Source organism: Ornithorhynchus anatinus, chromosome X1 (genome assembly GCF_004115215.2).
Source record: "Ornithorhynchus anatinus isolate Pmale09 chromosome X1, mOrnAna1.pri.v4, whole genome shotgun sequence".
Lineage (NCBI taxonomy): Eukaryota > Metazoa > Chordata > Mammalia > Monotremata > Ornithorhynchidae > Ornithorhynchus > Ornithorhynchus anatinus.
The window spans coordinates 114965722-114987584 of NC_041749.1; the positions used below are offsets into that span (position 1 = coordinate 114965722).

At 45.3% G+C, this 21863-nt stretch overlaps 2 protein-coding genes across 2 annotated transcripts in view; one reads left to right on the plus strand and one right to left on the minus strand.

Annotated features, from left to right (window-relative positions):
* Positions 1-519, minus strand: part of SUGP1 (SURP and G-patch domain containing 1) — a 33575-nt gene extending 33056 nt beyond the window's left edge. Inside the window, exon 1 of the mRNA XM_029050456.2 lies at positions 311-519. Coding sequence (XP_028906289.1) covers positions 311-332 — 22 coding nt within the window. The 5' untranslated portion in view covers positions 333-519. The remainder of the gene's footprint in view (positions 1-310) is intronic.
* A 23-nt stretch (positions 520-542) lies between these two features.
* The window catches only part of MAU2 (MAU2 sister chromatid cohesion factor), a 41180-nt gene continuing 19859 nt past the window's right edge, over positions 543-21863 (plus strand). The window contains exons 1-10 of the mRNA XM_001513463.5: positions 543-1009; positions 8398-8415; positions 8661-8726; positions 11456-11551; positions 14851-14945; positions 16977-17004; positions 17970-18125; positions 19889-20035; positions 21195-21285; positions 21485-21588. Coding sequence (XP_001513513.1) covers positions 743-1009; positions 8398-8415; positions 8661-8726; positions 11456-11551; positions 14851-14945; positions 16977-17004; positions 17970-18125; positions 19889-20035; positions 21195-21285; positions 21485-21588 — 1068 coding nt within the window. The 5' untranslated portion in view covers positions 543-742. The remainder of the gene's footprint in view (positions 1010-8397; positions 8416-8660; positions 8727-11455; positions 11552-14850; positions 14946-16976; positions 17005-17969; positions 18126-19888; positions 20036-21194; positions 21286-21484; positions 21589-21863) is intronic.

Here is a 21863-nt window from a genome sequence, read left to right on the forward strand (position 1 = left end):
AGGCGGGAGGTGTGGAGAGTGTGGAAGAGGAGCAGCTAAACGTCTGAGTTACCGGGGGGCGGGAGGGGGAGAAGTGAGGGGAGCAACGTCACCTATCATCCCCACGCCGACCTGACTAACCTGAAGAGGGAGGAGAGGATTAAGTCCCTGCAGAGGCCCCAGAACCACAGGCAAAAAAAGGCGGGAGACGGAAGAAGCCGCCGTCCACCTTCCCGCCCTCACCCTGCGCGTCAGGGGGGTTGGGCACAGGGATCTGAGGGGGCCGAAAATCCGAGACAGGAAGGGGATGAGAGAAGAAGTGGCCTGTTACCTGCAACATCTCTGGTGTCCATCTTGAGGTTTCCCCAGTTCCACAATGCCCGATCTCCTCTCAGGAGGGGGCTATCTCGCGCAAGGGAAACTGGATATTGTAGTCCTCGGTTCCGAGCCACCGCCACAGGCCTTGAGGAAAAGCCGGGAAAGGAATGCTTTTCCACTGAATGGTGGCCTCCGGTCGGAACTGAGGAGGTCCACCAGTTGAAGTACCCGGGAACGATCGCTCTTTAGCAAGGGGACCCGCTGAACTTCGCATCTGGTACTACAAATCCCACAAGGCGCCGCCCGGGATAGGGAAGGCGGAGAATAGAGACGGGAGGAAGGTAGGAAATAAAGCGGTGAGTTCTCGCGAGTGCTCGCTGTCTCTCCGGCTCCCTTCCTCCTCCCGCGCCGCTCCCTGAGGTGGTTGTTAGTTGGGGAGTCCAAGATGGCGGCAGCTCCGGCTCCCGGGACTGTGGCGCAAACGGCACCGAGCGAAGGCTCGGAGTCTTGGTATCTGGCCCTGCTGGGTTTAGCCGAGCACTTTCGCACGTCCAGTCCGCCGAAGATCCGGCTTTGCGTCCACTGCCTGCAGGCCGTGTTTCCCTTCAAGCCGCCTCAGCGGATCGAGGCCCGGACCCACCTGCAGCTCGGCTCGGTGCTCTACCACCACACGAAGAACAGCGAGCAGGCCCGGAGCCACCTGGAGAAGGCGGTGAGGGGAAAGGGCCGGACTCCCGGGCCGGTGGGGAGGATTTGGGGGCTAGGGCCCCGCAGACCCGGAAGGCTTCGGCCCGTCGAGAAATCAGCCCAGGCCTAGTTATTCACGCAATCAGTAGTATTTTAACGAGGGCTTACTACGCGTAGAGAGCTTGTACCGAGGGAATTACGGGACACTTCCCTCCCCTTGACGAGCTTGTGGAGATGAGGCCGGGGAAAGCCCCGAAGGGCGAACAGGGTCGGCCGGGTAGGGGAGGAAGGGGGAGCTGGGTTTCTATCAGGAAAAGCAAGATGGTGGTCTCCACCTCGCCCCAGTAGGGATCCGAAGGGAAACCCCTAGTTACCTGTCGCTTGGTACCCAGAGGGGAAACTAATAATAATAATAGTGTTGGTATTTAAGCGCTTACTATGTGCAAAGCACTGTTCTAAGCGCTGGGGATACAAGGTGATCAGGTTGGCCCTCCTGGGGCTCCCAGTCTTCATCCCCATTTTACAGATGAGGTAACTGAGGCCTAGAGAAGTGAAGTGACTTGTCCAAAGTCACCCAGCTGACAAGTGGCGGATCCGGGATTAGAACCCATGACCTCTGGCTCGCAAGCCCGGGCTCTTTCCACTGAGCCACGCTGCTCCAAGTTTTATCTCCCCCACTCAGGGATTCTCGCTCCTGGCTAACCCGAGAGGCGGGGCCCTTTTCAAAATGCCTTCCAGCGACTCCCCAAATTGACTCAGGTTCAACCCTGAATTCCTGGCTTTTTGCTTTTTCCTGTCAGTGATTTCTCACCACCCCCCAACCGTCAAATGACAGCCCTCCAACACTTCATTTGAGTAATCACACTGCTCAAAAGCAAGAAACCGTATCGTATTTGTTGAGTGCTTATTCTGTGCAGAGCACTCTACTAAATGCTTGGGAGAGTGCAGTCGAGTTAGTAGATTCGTTATACGTTTTAATGAACTTTCCAACTGTGAAGTTCCTCCTCCTTACATTGTTTGTACGATGTCTGAATATAAAATTTAGTGTAGAGGGACTTATTAATTCCTACTTACTACTGGACACAATTTCCTTCTTGGTACTGTCCGAAAGTTCCATATTTGTCTTCTTCACGACATAGAAGCATCCTTTTCTTATTTGGGGGGTTGATTTAAAAGAGCAGTTTTTTCGTGCTGTCCAAGAGCTTTTAAAACGTGTTCTTCACTAATTGTAATAAGTGGAACTGCCTTCGCTATAAATTAGCCCTTCCTGGATTTTTTTTTTTAATGTGTGTTGGGGGGGTACTGCTGGAAAACTCCGTAAGCATTGGCTCTGTGAAGTCATATCATTCTACTCTTGAATGAGCCCTCAAGGCCATCCAGTCCAGCCCTCTGCCTCTGGGACAGATCCTCCACCACTCAATCGCTTGTAGGCATTGAGCCCTTACTGCCTGCAGAGCGCTGAACTCAGCGCTTGGGAGAGTGCAGTCTTACAGTTGGTTGACCGTTGGGCCAGTTGGTTGAAGCAGCTTGGCATAGAGCTAGGGCCCGGGAGTCAGAAGGTTCTAATCCCAGCTCCACCATTTGTCGGGCAAGGCACTTCACTTCCCTGTGCCTCAGTTACCTCACCTGTAAAATGGGGATTGAGACTGTGAGCCCCGTGTGGGACAGGGATTGTGGCCAACCCGATTCTGTTGCCGATTTGTACATTCCAAGCGCTTAGTACAGTGCTCTGCACATAATAAGTGCTCAGTAGATACTATTGAATGAATGATTCGCTTGTATGCACCCCAACACTTAGTGCCTGGCACACAGTAAGAGCTTAACAAATACCATAATCGTTACTGGTATTATTAGATATGCCTAGGGGAAACAGATGACTATCCTTTTTTATTCATTCAGTAGTATTGAGCGTTTACTATGTGCAGAGCACTGTACTAAGAGCTTGGAATGTACAGTTCAGGAACAGATAGAGACAATCCCTGCCCAATGATGGGCTCACAGTCTGTCTCTTCAGGGGTGGAGATCACAGCCTCCCTTAGCAACCTCTTTCATTGACCTAGTTGACTGTCATAGTTGACTGTCAATTGCCAGTGCTGGTTGGAGATGGAAATGCTGTGGATTTACTTGAAGGATTCTTCTTCCTGTCTGCCTCATTCCTTTCCTGTGCCTCCTTTTCTGCTACAATAGTGGGTCAGGAATACCGAGTAATTTTGGTGTAATCCAATAAATGCTAGCCATCCTCACTTCAATGGAATAATAGCCATTTCCATCTTTCCTTCAGCCCTCTCTCAAAAATGTTCATAATTTCATTCCTAGCATTTGCTGAAGAGGGTCTCTGGACAAAAATCATGCCCAAGTTTGGTTTCATTTTTTGTTTTTAGACTCATATTTTGAACTCTTCATGTAAACTATCATCCCACCTCATCAAACCCCGAAATCTTGTTTGTTCTGGCGGCAATCTGTAAAACCCTCTTCTTGGTTAATACATGTTCTAAACTTGGCAAGCCCTTTCTCTAGGTGAGTAGCCTCCCTAGTCAAGGATTTGTCTACATTCAAACCACAGTGATGTTGTTAGCTCATTTTAATTTTTTTGCCATTAGGTTGATGGTTGCAGAGAACATCAGGCAGTTATTACTTAATCCCCCTTTCTGATAAAATTCAGTGGGCTTCCTTTCATGTTCTTTTCTGGTTGTGAAGATTTTCCACAGAAGTCTCTGTATTTAGCCCCATCAGCTTTTATGCATTCATAAAGCATTATTCACACCTTTTTGATCCCAAGTGTGCTCCCTCCAATACTGTAATTCTTCAGATTCCTGTCAAAACAGCTCTAGTTTAAAAAAGTTGTTTACCAGTTTCTAGTTCTGAGGAGCGGCGAGTGGCACGTGAAAGTTGTTCGTTCTTTCAGATTTATTACTCTTTTTGTCAGTACACCAAAAATAAATCTCACCAAATCATAAGTCTTTGTGTCACTGTTAGTCTCTTTCTGCAAAAATAGACCATTTAACCCATTTGGCCATTTTCATCACAATTCTTCCATCCCCCTGCTGTTAGTGGAATAATTTTTCTCTCTGAAATATACTGGTGTTATAATTGAAAATCTTTGTGTAAAGGTTCTCAGCTCTTCATGACCTCTGACTCCCAAGCCCGTGCTCTTTCCACTGAGCCATGCTGCTTCTTCAGTTGATGCTACTTTCAACACCCCTAATTGTTGTTTTCCCTGTCTTTCGCTTACTTTCCAAGGTGTTCTGTCCTCTTTAATCAGATTGTTTATATAGGTGTTTTTCAGTCATCTGCTTATATTACTGTGTCCATCTGCTACTTAACCACATTGGCCTGTTTTAAGTTACCAGAAAGGAATTTCAATTAGTCAGTCCAACTGTTTCATCAAGCCTCATAACTTTCGTGGAAAAAAAAACCCCAACACATTTGTCATAAGGAATGGTATTCCCATTAATGTTGTTAAGGACGTTTCTCATTCTCCCAGGCAGCTCTCTTGAAATCAAAACCGTTGGCGATGCTCCCTCCAGTATCTAAGCTCGTGTGCATTTGAATATTGCAGATTCTCTATTTGAATGCTTATGGACCCCCAACGCCTGCCTACCTAGTGATTGGCTTGCATCCACCAAAGACCAATCCTGGGAGGTTATAGCCAATAAATAACTTTCTTGAGAAGTCTCCCACCTCTGGGTTGTGGTTTTTTTTCAGCCTTTCTTTGTTTTGACAGTGACTTGGTTTTGTTATCCAAATTTTTGGCTTTTGTGTTAGATGTTTCATGATTTTTTAGGTGTGTCCTTCAGTATTCACAAATCACTAGGCTACCCTTTGAGGGTAAATTATCTGCTGATTCAGACAGCGGATCACTCTTTTCTGTCCCGTATTTTGTCTTATGCCATCACTTCTCTGCTCTGACCGGTTCTCTTGAGTCGAGGAACATTTGAGTTTTAATTTCACATTTGTCCTTTAGATAAACGAGCAACCCAGTTGAGCTCGGGAAGCAGCGTGGCTCAGTGGAAAGAGCACGGGCTTTGGAGTCAGAGGTCATGGGTTCGAATCCCCACTCGGCCACTTGTCAGCTGTGTGACTGTGGGCAAGTCACTTAACTTCTCTGTGCCTCAGTTACCTCATCTGTAAAATGGGGATTAAGACTGTGAGCCCCACGTGGGACAATCTGATTCCCCTGTGTCTACCCCAGCGCTTAGAACAGTGCTCGGCACCTAGTAAGCGCTTAACAAATACCAATCTATTCTGTAGTTCTGTCATTACTTAGGCCCCTTACCCTGGAATGTAAAACTATTACAGTACTTTTCCCAGCTCACAACCTCACTAATTTTTCTCCTTTGGCACTGACCAGAGGGTGCATTGGCTTGCTCTGATGCTCTTAGACCAGTTCTTTGCTCTTTGAATATTAGCCTGTACAGATCACAGTGTTGCACTAGTTCTTGTTTTAAGCAATTCATTGTTTTTCTTCCATCGTTTAGCTTTGTCATCTTCTAAAATGATTCTAATTGCCAAAATCTCCAACCACCTGATGATCAAATAGTCTTCCTTCAGAAGTTACTTTAACAGCTAGTGCCTTGCCAGAAAGCAATTAAATTTTTCTCTTGCTCTTCCTTATGACCTGGTTTGTGTCTGATTCTTATCATTTAGTTGTCTTCCATAACTGCAGTGGTTATCTCCAACTGACTGACTTTAATTCTCTGTAATCCTTGACAGTTTCCCTATAAAAGCGAGCTAATGTCTGATGTTCTAAGAGTTTGGATGCTTCTGTAGAAATGACCTTTCACAGTGACCCTCCCCCCTTCCCTCATAGAAGAGCAGCATGGTATAGTAGAGCATGGGCCTGTGCGTCAGAAGGTCATGAGTTCTAATCCTGACTTTGCCACTTATCTGCAGTGTGACATTGGGCAAGTCGCTTCACTTCTCTGGGCCTCAGTTACCTCATCTGGAAAGTGGGGATTGAGATTGAGCCCCATGTGGGACAGGGACTGTGTCCAACCCAATTTGCTTGTACTCGCCCCAGCGCTTAGTACAGTGTCTGGCACATAGTAAGCGCTTAACAAATACCACAATTATTATTATAGAATATTGCTATTCTTTCTCTGATTTTTTTGTTGTTGTTATTATCCAGTTCCACCCTATGAGTCACCTTTGACACCTTATAGTTGTAGCAATTTATTACGTGCTTACTGTGCTCAGCACATTGTACAAATGCTGGGAAAGTATACATAGGTGGGAATTAGATGTATCTCTGGTCCTCGGGGGGAGGGGGGGGGGGGGCTCCCAAAAAGGGAAAGTGGAAATTGGCGACAGACACATAGGAGAAATAAAACACCAAGCCAACATAAAAACCTGGACAAGTACCAGAAGCTGTCTCCACCCCATTCCTTTTTTTAAAAAAAAAAACTTTTCTTCAGTGACTTCTCGCAGACACTGTCCATTAGGTTTCTTTCTGAAGCAGGCAGAATTTTTGGTCCCCCCTAACTAAATCCATTAGCCTAAACAATTTACATTATTGATTTTCCCAATGTCCGGAATCTGTGTCTTTTTGATTCGGAACCTGTGTAGTCTTAATAAATCAGCTTATCGTGTTGTGCTTCCTTTCATTGCTTATGAAAGATTAATTGAATTCTTCTCTCCAAACAGTCATTCATTTGAATTTAAAGGTTTGTGTTTTTAATCCACAGGTAGAAAAATGGCTAGAGGTTTTCTTTCCTTCCACCTTTCCCCCTCAAACTTTCCCCAGTAGCTCCTCTTCTTCCCTTTCCCCTGTTTATTTTTTTCAGTTGGTGAGAAAGGGTTGGGAGAGACTTGATATGGGCCATATGTGCCGATGAACAGTGCCAGCAAGTGCCCTGCAGTGCAATCCCAATCGAGTCTGATTCCTTTCTTAACCATTATGAGGGAGAGCGGAAGGGGCTGTGGAAGCAATATGGAGGAGGAGGAAAATGTTGCATTGTTCCGAAGCAATCTCCTCTGGCTAGTGAAAGGTATTGGTGGGTTTAGGAAGAAATTAGGTCTAGCTCTCGTCTGCCGGGTTGATGGCACAGGTAGTTGGAGGAAAGAGGAATAAAAATGGAGTTTTTATGTAAGAGGAAATTAAAGTCAGCCTAGGCATAATAGCTGTTAGCTTCCATCTGTCCTTTGTAATTGAAAAGTAGACCATGGTGGAGAGTTGCTACTTTGCTCCAAACTCCCTGGGTAACTGAATGATTGGCTTTGTTCCACTGAAATCTGATAGAGATGCCTCTTTGTGGAACAAAATGAGACTCTTGTATTGTGAAATGTAGGGAGAGGATCCCTTTGCTACAAAATTGAAAGGAAATCTTTTAAGACCAAATGCAGGATTTTCACCTTTTTTTTCCCGTCTCCTCACCTTTTCTGTCTGTGCCAGAGGTACATTTGCTTAGTAGAGTGCCAGAAAAATGGGGCCCTTTGCATTACAAATCCCATAAGGTGTCTGTCACATTTGGCTTTGAAATGTAGCAGTTGTTGGGAAAGATTTATTATAATCTGCTAAATCTTTTGGCTACCTGGATTGCAGTCCGTTAAGTTAAATTAATTGATAGTCATAAATCTAGGGGAAGGGAAGAATGTTTTTTTAGGTCTATGATAATTTCTCAGACTATCCTTTCCAAAGATTTTGATCCTTTCTTTTATGTGGACCTAGTCATAGGGGTCTTGTCTTTAGCCTTCATATTTGGGATTAGATGATTTAATTGCACCCTGTGTGGTGTCCCCATGAAGACACCTTGGTAACTTTGACTCCTTTATTTTTTTTTCCCCCAGTGGGTATTTCAGGGCCTTTTTTTTAATTGAATTTTAGCTACCAATTTAAGTTAAATGGAATGGATTTGTATTTTGCCCCCATGCCTGTAAACTGTGGAGCCATTGTGCATATTTCAAATGAATGTCCCAAGCTCGTGTCTTTCTTTTCCTGACTACTGCAGAAGCCAGTAATGGGAAGGTTTGGGGAGGGGAGGCATGGGGTGGCAGGGATATGGGGACAGATTGGAGTTTGGCGCCATATCTGTTAAATTTAGAGGAAAGCAGCAGTGAGGGCAAAAATGGAGAGGAGTGATATGGTTTGTAGCAGCAGCTTCTCAACCCACCTCTGCTGCTGTTTTCCTGGTGACTGGGAGAAACTCTAAACTCTAGACTGATTTTCTGCCTTTCCATAAGGAGAAAATTCTCAGTCTCTCTCACTTCCCAGTTGACAGGGAGGTTGCAGTTCATTCATCCTATCTGGAGAAAACATGTGCCCTTCGCAGAGAGCAGTTCTCCTTCCCACGTTTAGTCATCGGTTTGACAGCACCAGGTGGCTAAGACACCCGTGTATTCCATAGGTGGGATGGTGATCAGAAGCCGCTTGGTTGTTTGAGAATTAATCTTTCTTTTTTTTTTCTTCCCTTACAGTGGTTGATCTCACAGCAAGTATCCTTTTGTCAGTTTTTAATTTGTTTCAGTAGAACTGTGATCCAATTCAAAGAAAATTAATTAGTCACCAACTCTCAATGGACAAAGACTAGGTATTCAGCCCACCAAGTGATTGCAATATAGGGTGTGCAATTTTTTTTTGCGTTTAAAATGTCAGCCTTAGCATGCTGGCCTTTGTTCTGAGGAGTGGTGTAATACAGCTGTTGGAAAGTCTCAATATTTTCTTAACTAGATGTCACTAGATTCCACAGTTTGAAGATGTTAAATTTGAAGCGGCAAGTCTTCTGTCAGAACTGTATTGCCAGGAGGTAAGACTGTGTTAGTCTCACCTAAAAATGAGTCTCTTCACAGGTGATAAAAATGAAAGGAAAGGCTTAAAAATGTGTTTTTTTCTTTAAATTGTTTTAGTGTCATAAGAACATAAGCAACATTATCACTAGGGTAGACTAAAGGTTCATCCAGCCCAATATTAATAGTAATTGTGATATTTGTTAAATGCTTACTTTGTGCCAAGTGCGATAATAAGCACTGGGGTAGACACAAGATAATCAGGTTGGACACAGACCCTGGTCCACATGGGGTTCACAGTCTGAGGAGGGAGAACAGACAAAGAGCCCCGATTTTACAGATGAGGAAGCTCAGGCCCAGAGAAATGAAGTAACTTGCCCAAATGGCAGGGCCAAACCTGACCCCCCAGGCCCAAGGTCTTCCCGAACAGAGTCACTTGGAGGGGACATTCATCTTAGCAGATGGAGATGTCATCTGGCATCGCTAACTTCTTCATTCTTAACTTTCCTTCAGTATCAATCCGTGGTATTTACTGAACACGTAATGTCTGCTAAACACTTGGAAGACTTCAGTAGACTTTAAAGACATGCCCCTGGCCCTCAAGAGGATTACAGTCTAGTGGGGGAGGCGGGCACAAAATTTAGAGATAGGAAGAAGAAACAAATGGAAAGATGAATAAGTGGGTATGTGTTTAAATAGTAAAGATAGATGCGTAAGTGCAGAGGCTGCATAAAAGTACTGAGAATAGCTGGGTGGATATGAGTGGGGTGAAGAAAAAATTAATCAGGGAAAGCTTCATGTAGGAAATGGAATTTCAGAAGGGCTTTGAAGGGAGGTGGGGTGGCCCCTCTGGCTTATTTGATTGCAGGGGAGGGAGTTTCAGGCAGGAGACAGGCTGTGAGCGAGGTATAGAGGCAGGAGAGATGAGAATGAGCCACCTTGGTTATCCCGAGAGGAACAGACAGTGGTAAGGAGTGTAATGAGAAGAGTGGATAAATAAAATTAAGAGAGCTGATGGAGTGTCGCAGCATGGCGTAGTGGCTAGAGTAAGGGCCTGGGAGTCAGAAGGTCATGGGTTCTAATCCTGGCTCCGCCACTTGTCTGCTGTGTGACCTTGGGCAAATCACTTCACTTCTCTGGGCCTCAGTAACCTCATCTGTAAAATGAAGATTGAAACTGTGAGCCTCATGTGGGACAGGGACGGAGTCCAACCTGATTTGATTGTATTCATCCCAGAGTTCAGAACAGTTTTTGGCACAAAGTAAGCTCTTAACAAATGCCATAATTATTATTATCATTATTATTATTATTATTAAAGCTAGTAGTCAGGAGTTTGAGCAGGGAGGAATGGACAACCATTAAAGGTTTTTGAAGACTGAGGCAACTTATGTAGAATGATGTTCGATTCATTCAGTCGTATTTATTGAGCGCTTACTGTTTGTACAATGAGCTGGACTACAGAGGGACGCAACATGGCCTAGTGAAATGGGAGTCAGAGGACCTGGATTCTAATTCCAGTTCTGTCATGTGTCTGCTGTGTGATCTTGGGCAAGTCACATAACTTCTATGTGCCTCACTTTCCTCATCTGCAAAATAGGGAGTCAGTCCTACTCCTTCCTATTTAGATTGTGAGCCCCATATGGGTCGGGGATTGTGTCCAACCTGATTATCTTATCTATCTGTTGCCGAATTGTACCTTCCAAGCTCTTAGTACAGACCACACAGTAAGCGCTCAATACGATTGAATGAATCTACGCCAGTGCTTGGTACAAAAGAAATGATTAACAAGAACCTTAAAAAAAAAAAGGCATTTGCTGGAGGCAAGGAGGCTGGTATGGTAGTATTTTTTTAAAGGTATTTGTTAAGCACTTACTCTGTGCCAGACACTGTACTAAGCACTGGGGGTAGATACAAGATAATTTTTTCGTGGCATCTGTTAAATGTTTACTATGTGTCAGACACTGTTCTAAGAGCTGGGGTAGGTACAACTTAATTACGTTAGACACAGTTCCTGTCCCACATGGGGCATTACAGTCTAAGGTAATTATTAGTAATTATGTTATTAGAAACCCCTTATCCCTGAATGTTCAAATAATTGCTATTAGGTAGAATAAATATCTCTGAAAGTGCTTAGTTTAGTGCTCTGCACCCAGTAAGCACTCAGTAAATATTGATAAGCATTCAGCAGATACTCCAGTGGGGGCCAGCCGCATTCATAGAGAGGAAAAGAAATCCTAAAAAACTTCAGTCCAGATTACATTTTTAGTATGGACACTGTAATTCCATTAACTTTTTTTTAGATCATGTTGTTCAGGAAATGATCTTATTGGTTTGGGGAAATGACTTTGGTCAGAATAACAATTGTAGTATTTGTCAAGCACTTACTATGTGCCCAGCACTGTACCAAGTGCTGTAGTAGACACAACATAATCAGGTTAAATACAGGCTGTGATACATTGTGTATTAGATGGAGAGAGTCATTTAATTTGATGGTGGTGTTGGCTTTCTATGTGCTAGTTTCAGTTTTGTTTAATGCGAAATTCTTAAGGAGCAGGCAAAACTGCGCAATACAAAAACTAGCCCTCCTCCCCTCTTCCCCCCTAGAAAAATCAGTTTTTAACACGGTAAATTGGCACCCAAAAGTCCCTTGATAAGCATGACTAGTAATGGCCTTCTGGTTCTGGAGATGCTGTGTAAGGAATCTTATTTGAATGTTGACTTTTTTTCAAACTGAAATATTTCCTTTCAGAATTCAGTGGATGCAGCAAAACCACTCTTGCGGAAAGCAATTCAGATTTCACAGCAGACGCCCTACTGGCACTGTAGACTACTTTTTCAGCTTGCAGTAAGTATCATCTGTATGTAGAAATGAAAAACGCCTAGGACGTGTAATTACATTTTTATTCCCCTTTTAACTAAAAATAGTGGGGGAGGGCTTAGGTTTGGTTTTAAGTTTGGACTCTCCTCTACTATTGCAGAGTCCTCAGGATTCTGGAAATGGGGTAGATTTGAGTATAAATGAGTTAATAGACGGAGCCACTCGAGAAGCAAATCCTCCTCCTCAGAAGCAGCAGTATTTGAGAGCCTGTTATGGATGGGTAGAGCATGGTGCTACAAAAGCATTCAGAAATGTCACTTTTTTATGGTATTTGTCAAGCTCTCACTATGTGCGAGGCACTGTACTAAGCGCTGGAGGCACTGTACTAAGCGCTGGGGTAGATGCAAGCTAATTAAGTTGGGCACAGTCCCTGTCCCACCTGGGGCTCACAGTCTTAATCCCCATTTTACAGATGAGGTGACTGAAGCACAGAGAAGTGAAGTGACTTGCCTAAGGTCACAGCAGACAAGTGGCCAAGTCAGGATGCGAACCCAGGTCCTTCTGACTCCAAGGCCCGTGCTATATCCACTAGGCCATGCTGAGGGTCTCCTTCTCGGAAACCCCACTAGTTAAGCCTTAGAAGGCTCTCGAGAGCCGAAAGGGTGGATCCTTGAGGGTGGATCCTTGATGGAAGAAGCTTCTCTAGATGAAGATTCTTCCCAAGTGAGCTTGACAAACTGCCTTGTCCTTGAAGGGCGTCTTAACATTCACCTCCTTCTTTGTCTCTCCGGCGGCCTGCATAAATTTAAGCAAAAGGACAGCTTCCCTCCTTGAAGAATGAGTAATTTCTTTGCTAAAGGTTTGTCGGATTTCTAAAGATTTAGTCTGAGATTCTGAGCTTTGTTCATTTGGCCATTGGAAAATGAGCATTCAGGCCCCAAAGAGTCACATGCTTGAGTGCTGTTGAAGCTGAACCAGGCATCCTGCAAAGTTTTAATCTCTTCTGCTCAGAAGGCACAGGGTGATTTCTGCTTGCGGTGCAGGAGAATATTACAGCTTTCTACGGGCCACAGGGTTGGAATCCTGCACTACTTATGCTTTCCCTGTTAATGGTATATATGGCAAAATTCCTTCGCCGGGCTTGTGAGCGAACCTCGGCAGTGCTGATGCGGCATCAGACCAATGGTCCATCCAGTCCAGTAGCATGGCTCCCCTTGGAACTGGATGGAGCCCCAACATGGCGGCTCTACTCCTCGCCCTCTTCCGGCGAGATGCGGCCCCCTGTCTAGGAACTCTTAGGGATGAGCTACCCCGTTTCCCGCTCCTGTGGGGGCGACCTGCCCTCCCGCAGGCCGGCTAAACCTGAGCCACCATCAGCGAGGGGTGCATCGGGAAGGAGGTGGGACTCCGGCCTGACTTTGATGAACTGAGCTGCGGTGGTGACAGAGGAGGGGCTGCTGCTCTTTTGTTTCTCCCCGTGACTGGGCCCAGACAGTTCACCTCACCCCCTGCCTGAGCAACTCGGGAATCCCAGGGGAGACCATGCCCGGGGAGAAGGCCCAGATACACGGCCAAAAGACCGCCCAGCCGCACTCGTGCTGCTCAATGGGGCACGTGTAACCACAGCAGCTTCTATGGGCCCCCAGCAGACAGACGGCCCCTCCTCAAGGAAATTTGGAGCGGGGGCATGAGAATTGACTGCTTTTTAGCTGGGGATGCCCAGAAAAGACCGAAAAGCAGCAGTGGAGGAAGAGCAGAGACAGCCCTGAGTACCTTTTTTTCTTTCTCCTCCCTCACTCCCCTTTCCCTCCTTTTCCTTCTGCCACCTCTTCTTTTCGTCCCCTCTCTTTTCCTTTCCATCCCCAAATTCTCCTGTTGTCAAAATGAAAAGGGACTTCCCATAGGGGTAACAGGATGCTTGGAGGAACCGTGCTATGATGGTCACCCCGCCCCTGTGTACCCTTGTGGTTAGGATCCTAACCTTCCGTTGAGTATGCTGTGATTAATCGCTTTTCCTTTTATATATTCATTCAGTCAATAGTATTTATTGAGCGCTTACTGTGTGCAGAGCACTGCATTAAACGCTTGGGAGAGTCCAATACAATAATAAACACATTCCGTGCCCACAATGACTGTATCTAACCTCCCCCGCCACTTTGAATCTATTGATAATTTCAACCTACACCATTTCTTGTGGAATGAATTCCATGTGGTAACCCCTTGCTGTATGAAAAGTGTTTCCTTTAATTCCATCTTGGTTCCTTTTCCTGACTCTTTCCCCTTTGGCCCAATTTGGAACTGCCCTGGGAGATTTATCAGCAGTGACTTAACCGTGAGGTTTCCGGTTGTCTCTGCTGTCCTAATAATGTTGGTGTTTGTTAAGTGCTTACTATGTGCCGAGCACTGTTCTAAGCGCTGGGGTAGACATAGGGGAATCAGATTGTCCCACGTGGGGCTCACAGTCTTAATCCCCATTTTACAGATGAGGGAACTGAGGCACACAGAAGTTAAGTGACTTGCCCATAGTCACACAGTCGACAAGTGGCAGAGCTGGGATTCGAACTCATGAGCCCTGACTCCAAAGCCCGTGCTCTTTCCACTGAGCCACACTGCTTCTCCAGCGTGTTCCTAGTGTTCCTTTGCATTCCTTTATTTGATTTCCCTAAGCCCCAGCTTTCCTTGTCTGTTTTGGCATAACTGGCATCTTGCCTGACTACTTGTTTTGTTGTCTGTCTCCCCCTTTTAGACTGCGAGTCCGTCGTTGGGCAGGGATTGTCTCTGTTGCCGAATTGCACATTCCAAGCGCTTAGTACAGGGCTCTGCATATAGTAAGCGCTCAATAAATACGACTGAATGAATGACTGAATATGACTGGGATCGGCCCTAACCTCTAACCATTAAAATCAGATTTTACATCTGACTTCAAAATCAGGCCATTCATTCATGCGATTGAATGAATGAATGAGTTAATCTTCTGATTTGAAGCATAATTGTGTGACCCTCTGAAAAAGAGAAACTCTTAAGTAGAGCAGTTATCCAGGGGGGTGGCCGACCGAGAGGCCCGGTGGGTTTTTGTGCTCATTACGCTTGCAGCCTGTTAAACTGCTTGCAACGTGTTTGATGCATCATTAAGCTTCGATGGTGTACACTGTAGTAGAAATAGAATTTTTGTACCAAAAGCAGTTCAAGTTTATGAAGATAAGCTCAAAACCAACACTGCAATACTTTAATTGAAAGCAGTGGGGCACAATTTAACAGGATGGGTAAAGGTACTGTACTACAATGTTTTACTAAAGAATTGTATGTGTCTCCTCTCTCCTTTTTAGCAACTTCACACACTTGAAAAAGATTTGGTGTCTGCATGTGACCTTCTGGGAGTTGGGGCAGAATATGCCAGGGTAGTAGGATCAGAATACACCAGGTATCCACATCTCAGATCTCTTTTCTGTTGGCCATAAGTGCCTCTCTTGCCCTTCCAAAAGGGTCATTCAATAGTGGGTGATGATTGGTTAATTAATAATTGGGGAATTTGTAAAGCACTTAACTGTTTTCCATGTAGTGGTCTAAGTGCTGAGATAGATATGTTTGGGTTTTTTTGGCAGGGATTGCGGGGAGGTTAATGGCATTTGTTAAACATGTACTTTGTGGCAGGCACTGAACTTATCTTGGGGTAGATACAAGATAATCAGGTTGGACACAGTCCCAGGCTCAAAATCTTAATCCCCATTTTACATATGGGGTAACTGAGGCACAGAGAAGTCAAGTGATTTGCCCGAGGTCATATAGCAGAGAAGTGGCAGAGCCAGGATTAGAACCCAGGTCCTCTGACTCCCAGACCCATGCTCTTTCCACTACCCCACGCTGCTTCTCAATTAGTTAATCGGGTCGGACACGGCCCCTGTTGCACGTGGAGTTCACGGCCTAAAGGAAAGGGAGGTCCGATATTTTTTTTAATCCCCATTTTACAGATGTGGAAGCCGTGACCCACAGAAGGTAAGTGACTCATCCCAAGTCACATAGCAAGCAAGTGGTGGAACCGGGATTAGAACCCAAATCTCCTGACTCCCGGGCCCAAGCTTGTTCTTCTGCTGAGCTCAAGGTTGACCTCAATCCAGTACAGCCAACCAGTCAGAATTCTTTGCAAATTTTCTGAGCAATGAATTTGCCCCATACAGTACTGCTTACTCTGTTAAGACTATTTCTGAAGAATTCCATTTGCACTTTGACCTAACAAGTAAGTGCAGAATTTATCAGTGTCCCCTCCCCCAAAGGCAGAGATAGTAAAAATAAGACCAGCATTCTGTATAGTTTTCCCACTGTAAATTGTTACTAGGCAAATGGATGTTTACAAGGCCGTGTATATTTCCTCTTTTTTCCCCATTCGGTTGGGTATGGGGCATCAGGACAGTTTGGACCTATTGGCATATCTTCTTAAACTGCTATCTGAGTTTTGTCCTATGACTTAAAGTCCTTTTGAGAGATTCACCCTGGGATCAAAACTTGAAAGCCTCATTTTTCCAAATCAAATTTACCCTCTAAATATCCCCCTTCCTCCCAGGGCACATCTCCTGCCTTTAGATGAATTTTTTGTATCGCAAAGCCAGTACAGTGTAAACAGCTGTGGATGCAAATGTTCGCTAGACTCTAGTCTTATAAAAGGATTTTTCCTGGTAAATGTTATTTGAGGCCAAATACTGTAAGCCTGTTTTAATTTTCTTGGCAGTAGACTTACTTTCAAGACAAGCCTCTCTGCTAGATAAGCATGGCTGTGAGAACTGAGTTCTCATAAAATGCAGGGAACTGTGTCATTGGGTTTTTTTTTTAATGGGATTATGGGCTTTATGGGATTAGGACCCAGGTCCTTCTGACTCCCAGCCATGTGCTTTATCCACTAGACTGTGCTGCTGCTTTAAGAACACCATGCTAAGGAAAATGTGCTTTGAAGTACTCATGCCTTGACTGAACCACAATCATTTGCACAAACCATTTCTTCTGACGGTGCATCGCATTCTCTCCAGATGTGTGTGGGTTTTTTTAATGATATTTAAGTGCTTAATATGTGCCAGGCACTGTGCTAAGTGTGAGGGTAGATCCATAGTAAGTGCTCAATAAATACTATTGAATGAATCCAAGATACAGTATCTGTAATTTATTTTAATGTCTCTCTCCCCTCCTAGACTATAAACTAGTGGGCAGGGGGTATTTGTACCAATTCTTTTGTATTCTCCCAAGTGCTTAGTACAGTGCTTTACACATAGTAAGTGCTCAATAAATGCGATTGATTTATAGATATGATTAGCCTGCATTCTCTGGTGCCTTTTTTTTCTTTTAAAAGCTATCCATCTGCTCAGGGTTTGGGTACATTTGAATCCCTACTGTAAGCCTTCAGACTTAGTGTTCACCCAGATCCTGATTCCCTTTTCTGAATCTGACATTGTTGTCTTGTTCTCAGGGCACTGTTCCTGCTAAGTAAAGGAATGGTAAGTAGTTTGATATTTCTATTTTTAGATATTTGATTCTATTTTGAATTTGATATTTGATAGTTTGATATTGAGTTTGATATTCTCTCCGCCCCTCCCCCCCGCCCCCACCAGGTGCAATAAATAGCCACCTGACAATTTAGAGAATATAACTTTGAGATTGTCATGGCTTGTAGGTTATCATTAAAACTTATGTCATTCCTCCACCCTGCATGCCCTTATTCAAACTGAAAAATGGAGGCAAATATAACAGAAATATTTGGCTGCCTAAAATGCTTAGGGTTCGGTGACCACATGTATTTCAGGCAGAGGAAGCATAACAGACACTTGTGACTCACAGTTTTTAGAAAGCTCAGATTCATTTCAAGCCGAACAGAACTTAAATTTAATACCCAAATGGCTGCATATTGTTAATAATAGCATTTGTTAAGCACTTACTATGTGCCAAGCACTGTTCTAAGCACTGGGGAGGTACCAGGTAATCAGTTTGTCCCACATGGGGCTCACAGACTTAATCCCCATTTTCCAGATGAGGTAACTGAGTCACAGAGAAGTGAAGTGACTTGCCCAGAGTCACACAGCTGATAAGTGGCGGTGTCGGGATTAGAAGCCATGACCTCTGACTCCCAAGCTTGTGCTCTTTCCACTGAGCCATCAAATGAAGAGGGTGGCATTTTCCGGCACACTGGGAACGGCATGATTTTGAAGCTAGATGTAAAATCTGATTTTAATGGTTATAGGTTAGGGCAGATCCCCCAGTCATTCATTGTCGTATTTATTGAGTGCTTACTGTGTGCAGAGCACTGTACTAGACGCTTGGAATGTACAGTTCGGCAACAGAGACAATCCCTGCCCAGTGACAGGCTCACAGTCAAAAAAAGGGGGAGACAGCAAAACAAAACAAGACTACTTGGCCAGTTATGTCTTGTAGTAGTAAATCAGTCTCTCACTTTCTCTCTCTCCAGCTTCTCCTGATGGAACGAAAATTGCAAGAAGTGCATCCCCTTCTGACCCTCTGCGGTCAGATAGTAGAAAATTGGCAAGGAAACCCCATCCAGAAGGAGTCCCTTCGTGTTTTCTTCTTAGTCCTCCAAGTGACACACTACCTGGACGCCGGGCAGGTGAGTGGCATTTTTAACCCCAGAGGGGATTCGTCTTTGAAACTCACAAGTAGCAGTTTTTCCGTTGAAAATCCGGAGGCAGGGCCTGCCACCAGTAACGACACCCAAGATGGAGCTTTGATAGTAGGCACGTCGGGCACATCTTCTGATATTTAATCACATTATAAGTGCTACTGCGTGAAAATTGCAGACTGCCACTTCAGCCCGACTGGAGCTGGAGGCTTTGAGCTGAAAGCTTTTCGGTCATTTAAAGGTGAGGAAACAATGTTCCGTGAAGGTAGGAGCAACTAGCCTGATTTAGGAACACCACAGCAGTTGAGTGCCACTTACCCGGCTGTGTTTCAGTTGGTCCATGGACAGTAAGTCTGAAAGATTGCTGGGTCTCCGCGGCCGGCTCGTTGAACAGCGTGATGTGCTTCTAGGTTGTCGACGGATTCTGACAGCTTGGAGGAGACTTGAAAATGAGAAGCTAACTTTCCATTTGTTCTCTCGGCCCCCTGCCTCCCTGTGCGTTTGTCTCTGGGATCTTGGGGAAACTGTGGCGTAGTGGATGGACGGGCCTGGGAGTCAGAAGGTCACAGGTTCTAATCCCGGTTCCGCCGCTTGTGTGCTGTGTGGCCTTGGGCAAGTCACTTCTCTTCTGTGCCTCAGTTACCTCATCTGTAAAATGGGGATGAAGACTGAGTCCCATGTGGGACGGAGACTGTGTCCAACCAGATTTGCAGTGCTTAGAGTGCCTGGCACATAGTAAGTGCTTAGCAAATACCATTATAATAATAATAATAGTCATTATTATTATTATTAAAGAGCAGGGTTTAGGAGTGCTGACTCTCAGCCCGGGGTAAGGGTCAGACTTCACCTACCTACCAGCTACATGGAGACTTGTCAGAAGCCCAAGGGCTCAACTTCATTTCATTGTCATATTTACTGAGCGCTTACTGTGTGCAAAGCACTGTACTAAGCACCTGGGGAGAGTACACCATAACAGTAAACACTCATTTCATGCTGCCCATTGCAAGCTTAAATGGGGCAGGTTGCAGCTGCCTTTATTTTTCCATGCAGTGTCGTGACTCCCCGACGACTTCAGGTTCCAGCCTGCAGTGTTGCACCTGGTTTGCCCTGCTGCCTTCATTTGCGGAGGACTGCTAGCTCCATTGATCAGTCTGTTTCCGAGGTCTTTATTGAGCACTGATTGTGTGCAGAGCACTGTACTAAGTGCTTGGTAGAGTACAGTATGTTAGAATTGGTAGGCATGATTCCCCCCCGCCCCCCCGCTTTTTCTGTATGGTATTAAGTGCTTACTATGTCCCAGGCACCGTACTGAGTGCTGGGGTAGATACAAGCTAGTCAGGTTGGACACAGTCCTTGTCCCACATCGGGCTCACTGTCTTAATCCCCATTTTTTATAGATGAGGTAACTGAGGCGCCGAGAAGTTAAATGACTTCCCCAAGATCACAGAGTAGACAAGTGGCAGAGCCGGAATTAGAACCCAGGTCCTCCCGACTCCCAGGCCCATGCTCTTAATTCACTAGGCCACACTCCAGCTTCCAATCCAGTGGGCCTAGTGACCTGTATAGTAGTGTGCTTTGCTAGCAGCCTAGGAAAATTCAGGATGGACTGAGGCCACATTTAATCCATGGGCCATGTTTGCCCGGTCTCCGGGTTGACGTCAGGAGCCAAGCCATAGGATGCCTTTGGAAAAGAGCCCCTCACTGCGTTTGTCTCGGCATTGCAATGTTTCTGACGAGTTAACTTCTCCTAGGTGAAGAGTGTGAAGCCGTGTTTAAAGCAGCTCCAGCAGTGCATTCAGACTATTTCCACTCTACATGATGATGAGATTCTACCCAGCAACTCTGCTGATCTCTTCCACTGGCTGCCCAAGGAGCATATGTGTGTCCTGGTCTACCTGGTGAGTGGTTCTTTGTACCTTGAGCCCCGCGGAAGAGTTTCCGTTATGATCTGGCTGGTTGCTGGACGAAAGGAGGTCATGGCTTATCCCTGGATCTCGACGCCCTGGCCTACGTGCCTCCTTCATTTCCTTAAAAGTTAATAAGTTCCCAAGGTGGCTCGAGTCACCGCTGTACCTTGTAGCTAAGCGTGGTTTAGTGGATTGAGCACGGACCTGGATGTCAGAGCTGGGTTCTGTAACCTTGGGCAAGTCACTTTGCTTCTCTAGGCCTCAGTGACCTCATCTGTAAAATGGGGATTAAGAGTGTGAGCCCCTTGTGGGACAGGGACTGTGTCCAACCTGATTACCTTGTGTCTACCCCAGCGCTTAGAACAATGCTTGGCATATAGAAAGCGCTTAACAAATACCATAATTATTATTATCAGTTCTGTTCATGTGGTTTATCAGGCATGAAGCAGCAGGGTGTACCTTTCATTATCCTTATAGAGCGGGCCTGAGAAACACCAGGAGGGAGACGCTTTAAGCGTGGCTCAGTGGAAAGAGCACGGGCTTTGGAGTCAGGGCTCATGAGTTCGAATCCCAGCTCTGCCACTTGTCAGCTGTGTGACTGTGGGCAAGTCACTTAACTTCTCTGTGCCTCAGTGACCTCATCTGTAAAATGGGGATTAACTGTGAGCCTCACGTGGGACAACCTGATTACCCTGTATCTACCCCAGCGCTTAGAACAGTGCTCTGCACATAGTAAGCGCTTAACAAATTCCAACATCATTATTATTATTAAAAGATTATGGGGAAGGAAACGGAATCCAGTGGCTGGAAACAGAGGGTTGGAGCGTGTCTCCGGGGGATATATTGGCATGGATTTTTAGCCGTGTAATCTGCTGCTCTTGCTATTTTTATATTTCACTACTTAAAGATAAAGAGTTTCCTTTGTGTTTTGTATCACCCCTGGGGAGGCTCCCTTGATGTACATCTGTGCCGCCACCTCATTTCTCCAGTTCTGCAGAGAATTTGGATAGTAAAAGAGGCTCCTGAGTGTCGTATGATTCAGTGAATCAGGTGGATTAAGTTTCTCCTTGGAAGATCCAGCTCCTAAAAACAGTCTTTCAGCTATTACTCGGTTGGATTTTTAACAGTTCCTTTCTCCCATTCTTGCCAGGTCACAGTAATGCATTCTATGCAAGCAGGCTATTTGGAGAAGGCCCAGAAGTACACAGATAAAGCACTCATGCAACTCGAAAAGCTAAAAAGTAAGAAAGATGGATTTGAACCCAGACCGCGTGTCTGCAGAAAACCGTTTTTGCCTTCTGGGATGTCAATGCGGAAATTTCGGAACGAAATCTGTGAGGCAATAGCCCCCTCTAGTGGCATACTATTTCTTCGGGTATTTCCATTTGTTGGCTTTTTCTAGACTCATATTTGCATTGCTCTCCTTTCTCACATTTTCAGTGTTAGACTGCAGTCCTATTTTATCATCGTTCCAAGTCATTTTGTTGGAGCATATCATCATGTGTCGGCTTGTCACGGGACACAAAGCTACAGCACTCCAGGAGGTGGGTTAAAAAGAGCTTCACCGTGCTCATTTCCTACCTTGGTCGCTTCCCTGCTAATTTGGTTTAAGTATTCCTGAGGCCCAAGCACTTGACCCCACAAAAATGAAAATCAAATCCAATAGCCCGGACATCCGTCGTTTTGATTCCCTTAGGTCCTCTGCTTCTGCAGACCATAAAAAGGCAGTGATCTGGAAGTGGCCCGGGATGGTGCTTTTTGCTTACTTGAGGGGGAAATTTCAAATATGTCTTGCCTGTCATGGAATAACGTCGGCGGT